This window comes from Empidonax traillii, unplaced genomic scaffold, assembly GCF_003031625.1.
Source record: "Empidonax traillii isolate 1590-97213 ecotype Southwest subspecies unplaced genomic scaffold, ASM303162v1 scaffold1655:size138967, whole genome shotgun sequence".
NCBI lineage: Eukaryota > Metazoa > Chordata > Aves > Passeriformes > Tyrannidae > Empidonax > Empidonax traillii.
The window spans coordinates 60,571-69,541 of record NW_020956848.1 but is presented as its reverse complement, the minus strand read 5'-3'; the positions used below and the strand labels follow the sequence as shown (position 1 = coordinate 69,541).

Genomic DNA, 8,971 nt, shown 5'->3' with positions numbered 1-8,971 from the left:
TCCTCCTCCTCCTCCTCCTCCTCCTCCTCCTCCTCCTCCTCCACCGGGTGAGGGAGTTCAGAGAGCCTGGGAAAGAGGGAGGGGAGGGAGCAGAGCCCACTTGGCTCTTCCCAGCTCTTCCCTCCCTCCTTCCCTCTGCCCAATCTCCTTTTAATGATCCAACCCGCCGGTGTCCAGCAGATGAGAAGAGGGGGCTCGGGGAAGGGGAGCCGGAGGTGGAGGAGCTGCTCCCGGCCCCTTTTGGCAGGGGGAGATCCCTCTGGGATCCTCCTGCTGCTCCAGGGCTGGGGGGAGCTCCGAAAAGGGGGGTTTGTGTGGCCGTCACGCCCCCCCCAGATGATGATGCGCCCGCGCTCCCTGCTCCGTGCCCACGTGTGCCAAGCCCCAGCTGCTCGACCCTGCCTGGGGAGAGGTTGTTTTCCACCAGGTTTGGGGCTGGGGGCAGGTTCCCCCTCCCTGCAGGCCGCAGCTCTTCCACAGGGAACGCCGGGGTGGCCGCAAGGTAGGGCTGGGCTGGGGATTGCCGAGGTGAGATTGGGGTGGTGAGAGATTTCCTCTTCTCTCCTTCCTCCTCCTCCTCCTCCTCCTCCCCTGATTCGTGCTGCATGGCACAGCCAGGCAGGCCTGGCTCTTTGCCTGTGGGTTGTATTGTCCGTGCAGTTTCCTGGAAGTTTCCTGGCACCTGTGTGCCAGGGAGACGGGGCTGGGGAGGGGAGCAAAGTGCTGCTTCCCCCTTCTCGCCTCGCCCTCCCCTCTCTGCGGCTCCTGCAGGAAGCATTTGGAGCTTTCTGGTTCCTGGAGAGAACCCACAGGTTTCAAAGCCTCTGGTGCAAGCCTGGGTTGGGGGAGGGTCTGTCAGATACCCAGGAGGGACTGAACATCCCAGCTGTCAGTGCCGTGGCCATGGCACTGTCACCTTCGCACCAGCACCATGGTCTGGGGGCAGCCCAGCCCCGTCCAGGGGGCAACAGAATTGGCTGTCCTGCCTGTCTGAACACAGGACACTGCATTTCTCCAGTAAGACTGAAGAATTCACCAGATCCTGTTGCCTTTTGAGCGCCCAGAGATATCAGAGATGAACCTCTGAGGGTGGGACATGAGCGTGGGCACCCAGAGTGGGCACAACTCAAGCCCAGGGAGCTCCTGGGTGCCCAGTCCCTCTCAGGGAGAGCCTGGAGAGGGGGGTGGTGTGGAAGGGGAGAGGGGGCTTGGGAAACACATGGAGGAGCAAGGAGTGAGTGGTGATTCTGGTTCGGAGCAGCCCCTGGAGCAGAAGCAGGGGGTGGGCTCTGGGGGACAGATTTCCCAGACAGTTTGAGTGCAGTTGCTCAGCACGTGTAGTCGGGGCCAGATCTTCAAAAGGGCTCGATCCCCAGCGTTTAGATTTGGGGTTTTTTTTGAATTATTTTATTTTTGGAAAACCTGATCATTGACTGAAGGGTCTGGAATGGGACTCCAGAAATCTGCTCCCTGTGGTGCAGGCAGGGTTCCTGCTGGATGTGGGCAGATGTACCCACCCCCACATGGAGCCAGCTTCGTGCTGACAGCAAGGGAAAGCTTTTCCAGGCAGGATTTTGAAGCTGGAGGGTGTGAGTTTGGTGGTGAAAACTGGGAGGGAGGGAGGGAGGGGGGTTTATGCCTCGCTGTCGTGACAGTCAGGACATTTCCTGCCTCTCCCCACACGTGTGTAGATTCACTGTCATCCCCCAGAGTGCTTTGACTCTGCCTTGGCTCATCCTGCCCACCACACGTGACATTAAATGGTGCAGTGCATCCTTCTCCCTCCTGCTGCAGCTCCCACTCGGGGTTTGGGGGCTGCAAACGAGAGAATAAACCCTGTGGCGTTCAGGAGGTTTGAGGTTTGTGCGAGTTACTCGGTGAAATGTGCCCTGATGAGGTGTCTGGCCCCTGGTTTCCACTCCTGGCTTCCCTGAGCAGCACTGGCAGCACCTGTGAATGTGTGTCCACGTGATCCCTGCCTTTCCCCTCTGAATTTATGGATGGCTTTCTATGAAATCCTCTCCTCCTGCGTGCCCTGCTTTCCCCATTTGTAAAATGAGATGGAGATGTTAAAAACTATTGCTGCGACAGGAGTGTGCACGTGGTCTGTGAGGAGCTGCTTTAATGAGCTGGGCCACAAGTTTTCCCATCTTCCTGTCCCAGAAAACCCGGGAGACTTGGAATTTATAGCACAAGAAGCCCCCCAAGTATTTAAAACGTTATGAGTTTTAGTAAAGCTTTAATTTAAATTTGTCTTTCGGCGCTTGGTTGGCAGAAATCACATTTTCAAGCTTTCCTCGTTCACTGCCAAGGCTGGAAATGTGCATTAAAAAAAAATGGGGGGTGCTGGAATTCTCCTGGAGAGCCAGGGAATTTGTGATGTGGGTGTTCTGAACACACCTTCAGCCCAGACTTCATCCTCCAGAATAAACCACCCATGCCAGGGTAGTTTAGGCAAAAAGAGGCATTTTTTTTCCCCCCAGAGATAAGTCTGGGAGGTGGGAGGATGGATTTTTTCCCCAGCCCTGCATTCTCATGCGAGTGTTCATCCAGCAGCAGCTCCCCTGGTCCCCACACCGGTGACCACACTGGGAGGTTTGGAACTGGGCACAGGAGTTGCTGCAGCTCCAGTGAAGAAAGTCACACTTCTGGCTGGTATCTGTGGCGTGGAGAAGCTCCTGTGTCAGCTCAGCGTGTCCCCATGGGAGTGTGAGGATGGGGAAGGAGCGGGAATGTGTGATGGAGCAAGTTCTGCCCGTCCTCCCCGTCCACCATCCCCCAGGGGGACGGATATAAAACCAGGGCAGGCAGGACTCTGCTTCTCCAGCTTTTCCCTGGCCTGCAACTTGAAGAATCCCACATTTCTGGGGTTTCAGAATGAGAAGAATAAAACAGGAGGAACAAACCAAACTAAACAGTCTGTGTTGTGTCAGCAGGGCCAGCCCCGGAGCAGCTGCTGGGAGGGGGCGTGGGGGGGGATCTCTGGGGTGGGTCCTGAGGTCTCCACCACCTGCCCTCTCTACCTGTGCACGTGCAGCACGTGCTGGAATCAAGGTTCTCCCGTTTTCTGGACAGGGGTGGATCTGGGAAACCCTTGAAAGAGGCAGAGAGGGAGGGCAAAGGGGCACGGAGTCCCTTTGGGGAAATGGCAAGAGCGAAGCTCAGGTTTCCAGAAATCAGCCAGAGCTTGTTAAGTCCTTCCCTATCATCTTACCATGAACTGATTTGGGGCTTCTGTTGATATTCTGCTCTCCAGATGTTGGCTGCAGCTGGGGTAGAGATAGTGGGATGCTTCCAACCAGAAGCTGGGATGTGGGGGGAAGGGATCCTTGGGCTCGTGTGGATGGGTGGAGAAGGGAAGAGGGATATGAATGTATGGTTGTAAATCCACCCCTACACACCCTCCTTTCTTTCCCCTTACAACTGTTACTCTCAGCAGAGGGGAAAGTTACCCTCGCAGTGCTCTCTGATTTCTTTTCCAGAGTCGGAAGGACAAAGAAAGACCCAAACAGAAGCACAAAAAGCGGCCGGAGTCTCCCAGCAGCCTCCCCCCGGCCCCAGTGCCCGTCACCACGGACAAGGTACCAGCCCTGGCCTGGGGCTGTGGGGAGGGAGGATGGGGAGAACCCCCCTGGCAGCGGGAGGAGAGGACAGGGGGGCACAGGAAGGGCTTTTGTCCATTAGTGTTGATTCCCGACCCGCAGCGTTCCCGCTCTCCCCACCTCGACGCCCACCTTGGGAATTTACCAGGCAGCTGTCCTGGTTTCTGTCAGTGAGGAGCTCCCCAGGGATTGGGCTGGAAGTGCCAGCTTGGTTTGCAGCAGATGTGCAGATCTGAAGCTCTCGCAGAGCAGATGAAATGTCCAGGGTTTGACCTCTTCTGCTGCCAACAGCCCGGGCAGGTGGGAAAGCAAGGCAAGGCCTGGGCAGGGCTGTTATCTTTTATTAGACTTCTATTTTGTATTTATCCTGTTTTATTTCTGCTCCTGAGGTGTAGAGGGAACCCAGTTCCCTGCTGGGAAGGTGTCACCTGAGGGAGTTTGTCTTTTCCATGCCCGGCTGGGGCACAGTCAGGGTGTCAGTGTATCCCTGGGATTCCCTGCTGCTGACATGGGCTGTAAGTCAGGACAGCTCTGGGATTTCTGGGACTCCTGGCAGCCCCAAATCCTGTGGAGCAGCACAGACACAGCTGAACTGGCCTCGAGCTTGAACACAGCAAGGTGAAGGCCAAGTCTGCACTTGTTCCGGGTCAGGGAACAAGTGGCATTCCTCCAGTCCTTGGACCTTTGGAGCTGAACTCTGGAGCGGGAATGTGAATTAATGCAGCTCCTTAGCAGGGCTCTGTGGTGTAAATGAGCAGGACAAGGGCCAGGCTCCTGCTGGAACAAATAAACCTGTCCTGGGAACGTCCCTTCATGCACAGAAATGCTGCTTGGAAAGGCTGGGCTGTGCTTTCCACGGCAGGACTGGCTTGTGGAGGGGAAAATTCCCAGGCTGGCAGTGTCTGGCTGTGTAGGAAGCACTGGCAGGGACAGGCTGGGAGGTGACAGCACAGGGGCTTGGGGTTAGGACTGCTGAGGATTTTCCACGTTGTGTGTGAGGCCAAGGAGGGGATGTGGGTGGGAGCAGCAGCAGGTGACAGCACAACAACCTCTGAGCTCTGCCCCTGCTTTCCCTGCTTCAACCAGCCCCTGATTTCCCCGTGGGGATGTGAGGGCAGCTCAGCTCTGGCTGTTGGGAACAGCAGATTCCCCCGGTTAACGGAGCTGACAGGACCTGATGGCCCGAGAAGATTATTTTCAAGCTGAGCTGAAACCCAAAACCTGCCTCTTGGCCAGGGAGAGCAGTTGTCAGACAATCACCCACTGTCTCCTCCAAAGTCCTGCCAGACCTTTATAAAACAGGGAGGGAAGGGTGCAATTCAGTTTTACAGGCAGCTTTCAACTGCCTGCAAGCTGAAATTCGGGACATCCTAATTGCTGTGGCTGTGCTGGAGCTGACAGGGGTTTAGTGTTTCCCCAGGGATTTATTATTAACCCTCGGAATGGAGAGTGTGTTTTACTTTTTTTAATGCATTTTTTTAGTGCCTAGATCCCCAAATTTTTGCTCTGTTACCAGAGGTGCTCGCTCACAGCTAAAGGGGCAGCTCCATCCCCCCTGCCCTGCAGTTCCTCACCCCCACCCTCCCTCCTTTCCCCCTCTCCAAGCAGTTTAATCCGTGTTTCCCACACATCCCCAGCCTCCCCCACCCCTCCTGTATTCCATCAGTGCCTCCCCGAGGAGGAGGAGCTGGTCCTGCCAATCCAGAGGCACAGAGAGATGCTCTGATTGCCCATAAATAAATTACCAGGGGAGGGAGGAGCTCGGGAGCTGCTCTGGAAGGGGCAGGGGGAGCAGGGCCAGCCCCTGGGGGAGAGCAGGGATGAGGGAGGAGGTGTGTGCCCACCTCTGCTGGGCTGTCCATCCTCATCCCCCCTGAGGCAGGAGTTTTCCCCCCAGCAGGTTTCTGGGTGGCAGTTTTTTTTTTTTCCCGTGGTTGCTTTTAAACAGACCATCAGAACGTGGCTCCTGCCTGGTTTTGGAAGGGGGGCTCTCAGTTCCTCGGTGCTCCCCTGGGTGTTTTCCTGTCCCCACACCTCTCGTGGGGTGTGCTGGTGGTTCTGCACACACACGGATTCCCACCCTGGGGAAAAGCTGATCCCAGGGATTGAAGGCTCTGTTTGTGCCCAAGGCAAAGAGGGGTGCAGGTCCCTCCAGCTGCAGAACCCCCTGCCCTGGGGGGCAGGACTGCAGCCCTCGTGACTGTAATCAGTAGTGGGGTGATGGCAGCAGCCCCCTCCCCTGCAGCCCAGGCTGTGTTGTGCTTGGCAGTCCTCCTGTGTCTTCTGGAAGGTTCTGCAGCTCCACGGAGCTCGTGGGGGGATGGAAATCGAGGCACGGAGAGGGGAAGGGTTTGGTGTGGTTGCACTTTGTCCCGCTGCTCCTCCCGCAGCACTTGGGCCCTTCCCCAAATTCAGGCTCTGGAGTGGCTGCTGAGAAGGGCCCTCTGTGGGGAGGAGGGTTTGTGGTAGGACCCCACAGACCCATCTGCTGGTGACCTGTTTGGCAAACAGTCCCTAGGATGGAGTTTGGCAGGAGGTGGGAAAATCCTGCCCTGAACTGTCTGGGATCTCTCAGGGAGGTCCCTGAGGTCAGGTCAGCCCCACACGTGAGCGTGTCCATGCCCCACCTTCAGCTCAGCCCCTCTTTTTCTTTCCCTTAATTTTGCAGCTCAGATTTATTTCCCAGCTCAGCTTTCCCCCTTCCCCCCCCTGCGTTCATCCATCCCTTGCCCTGCACTCCCTTCCTCACCCTCTGGATTTGGAACGAGCCTCCTCCTGTGGTTTCCCCCCTTGCCCTCCTGCACCTTGTGCCGAGCTCCAGACCGGTGAATTTAGGGAAGGAGAGCTCAGGGCTTTGTGAACCATCTGATTCCTGTGACTCCACGGGCAGCCTCAGGCCTTCCCACAGCCCCCCAGGCTCTGCTCCCCTTTCCCTCCCCAGGCACATGTGGAAAAGTCGGAAAAGATTTTCATGCTCCCTCTGAGCTCGTAAATCAAGGAGGTTTAATCTCCTACATCCAGGAGTCTGTGATGAGAAAATACAGATTCCCCCCTCCTTCCCCAGCTTCAACACCCCCCCCCCCTCCCACCCCAATTTCCACCACTCCCTTCCTCCTGTCTTTCATATTCCCGGCACATCTGGTGTGTGTTATGCTGCCAGCTGTTGCATTGTGCAGAGTGATTAAACCACGTGGGAGGAACAAGGGGGTGGAGGGGGGGGATAGATTTTTATCTGGGTATTCATGAGTCTGCATTACAAGCCCTTTTTCCTCCAGCTCTCCCCCAAGGAGAGGTCAGCTGGAGCCGGGGGTGGCAGGAAGGGGTTGTGCTTTCTCCTTGCAAGAAATGGGAAGGTGTTTTCGCTGATGCCCAGGTGTCACCTTTTGGGCTGCAGCCATCACAGTAGAGCTGTTATTTATAGTACTGATTGGTTGCAGTGATACCTCGAAGAAGTGATCTTTGAACACCTAGGCTTGGCTTTGAGCTGATTTGAAGGGGGAGGTTTCACAACCCAGAGTGAGCACCCTGGGGGAATCTGGTTTTCGGTTCCTTCCCCTCTCCCCCTGCTGAACTCCCACACTTCTCTCTCTCTCTCTCTCTCATCCCAAGCTCCTGGATTTCCCAGCATCTGGCCAGCCCCTTCATCCCCCTCGCTTCCCTGTCTCCTGCAGGCTTATCTGGGGTTTGGGGAGCATCTGTTGCTGCGTGATCAGATGCTGCTCTGACGGAATATTTACTGCCGGAGGTTTGGGAAGGCCTGGGCTGGCTTTGGGAAACTCCTGTGACAGCACAAGGATGAGCAGTCTCCCCCAGGTGGAATGACTGCGCTGAGAGCAGCACACCTGAGAGAGGAAGCCGAAATGTATGTTTGAATCACAGCCAAACTCGAGAGTTTATTTGGGCTGATCGGCGCGGGGAGACTCCGCTGGCTGTGCCCTGATTGCAGTGCCCTCTTTAATTTCCTGCACTTCCATGGGATGAATGTAATCCCTGGGGACTATAAAGTCCAGTGCCACTGAGCACCAAGAGAGGGAAATGTTGCCTTTCCCTCCTGAGTAACCTGCCCTTTGCGGGCAGAGGGGGCAGTCCCTGCTCCTCGGGGGAAATTGGGAAAAGGAGCCCCCGCTGCGGCCACATCTGGCTCGAGTGAGTCCCCCTGTGTCTGTGCCTTGCCCAGGGCTCCACCAGCCACCATGAGGGGAGCAAGGAGACCTCAGAGGTCGGCAGGTCGGAGGTGAAAGGCAGGAAGTCCTCGAGCCATGGCAGCAGCCACAAGGGGAAGAAGACGGGAAGCGGGAAAAGCTCGGTTGGCTTCAGCTCGGCATCGTCCAGCGGGACCTTCCAGCCTGCAGGTAAGGAAGGGGTGAAGGAGAAGGGAGAGGAGAAAAAAGAGGGTGGGGATGAAAGAGAAGGAAGGGGAGAATGGTGGTGATGTTCTGCTTTGCTCCTCTCTGTGGGTAAAGAGACCTGTTCAACCCTTGCCAACGACAACCTCTTTAACCCCTTGGCAGAGGAAGGGAGAAGTCTGGTTGTTCCCAATTCCGTGCACAGAGGGAAGAACGGAGGCAGAGGAGTGTTCCAGCTCCCCTCCTGCTCGGGCTCACAAGGAAAACCAGCTCCAGATGTTTGGAGTGGAGGGAGGAGGGAGGGATTCTGTGCTCAGGCAGTCTGGGCAGCACCTGCCCCTTGCTCCGTAGGTGGTTCAGGCTGCAGCCGTGGTTGAGGAGCTCGAGAGCAGAGACCTGAGCCCACACCTGACATCAGGGCTCCCCTGAGCCCTCAGGCAGAGCCCTGCAGGGCTCCCACCTGCTCTGACCTCGCTCAGTTCTTCTCCAGCTGCTGTCACGTTCCATCCCCTGGGATGCTCCTGGGGGATGCAGGGATTGGGGAGGGAGGGGGGAGCAGACACAGCACAGTTGGGATGAACCTGCTGCTGGTGCTTCCCGGGGAGCTCCTGAGGGCCAGGAGGTCACAGGGAGGCTCAGCTCGGGCACTTGATGGGGGCGAAGGACCCTGTGCTGCACCCGTGCTCCTCTTGCCTCGTGGGCTGAATTCTGCCACCACCAACCAGCCTTCCTCCCCCTGGCCCCCCCAGGTACCTCCTGCAGCAGCCTGCAGTGCTCCCAGGACTTCGTGACCTTCCCCAAGCTCGAGCAGGACGACGAGAAGTACCGGAAGCCCGTGAGCTCCTCGTCCTCCTCGCACTGCTCCCCGCTCTACGAGGGGCAGAAGGGCGACGTCTTCGAGCAGAAGGTGATTTTCTCCGGCTTTGGGTCCATCATGCGCTTCTCCACCTCGGCTGTGAGCCAGCAGAGAGCCCGGGACGCCTCCCCCGTGGACTATAAAGCCTCGAATCCCACCAGTGGCCC

At 57.1% G+C, this 8,971-nt stretch overlaps 1 protein-coding gene across 2 annotated transcripts in view; it reads left to right on the top strand.

Moving 5' to 3' along the window:
- MLLT6 (MLLT6, PHD finger containing) overlaps positions 1-8,971 on the top strand; it is a 37,550-nt gene that overhangs the window by 15,751 nt on the left and 12,828 nt on the right. For both annotated transcript variants that reach the window (XM_027908201.1, XM_027908200.1), the window contains exons 8-10: positions 3,483-3,581; positions 7,780-7,954; positions 8,698-8,792. In XM_027908201.1, the coding sequence (XP_027764002.1) occupies positions 3,483-3,581; positions 7,780-7,954; positions 8,698-8,792 (369 nt within the window). The remainder of the gene's footprint in view (positions 1-3,482; positions 3,582-7,779; positions 7,955-8,697; positions 8,793-8,971) is intronic.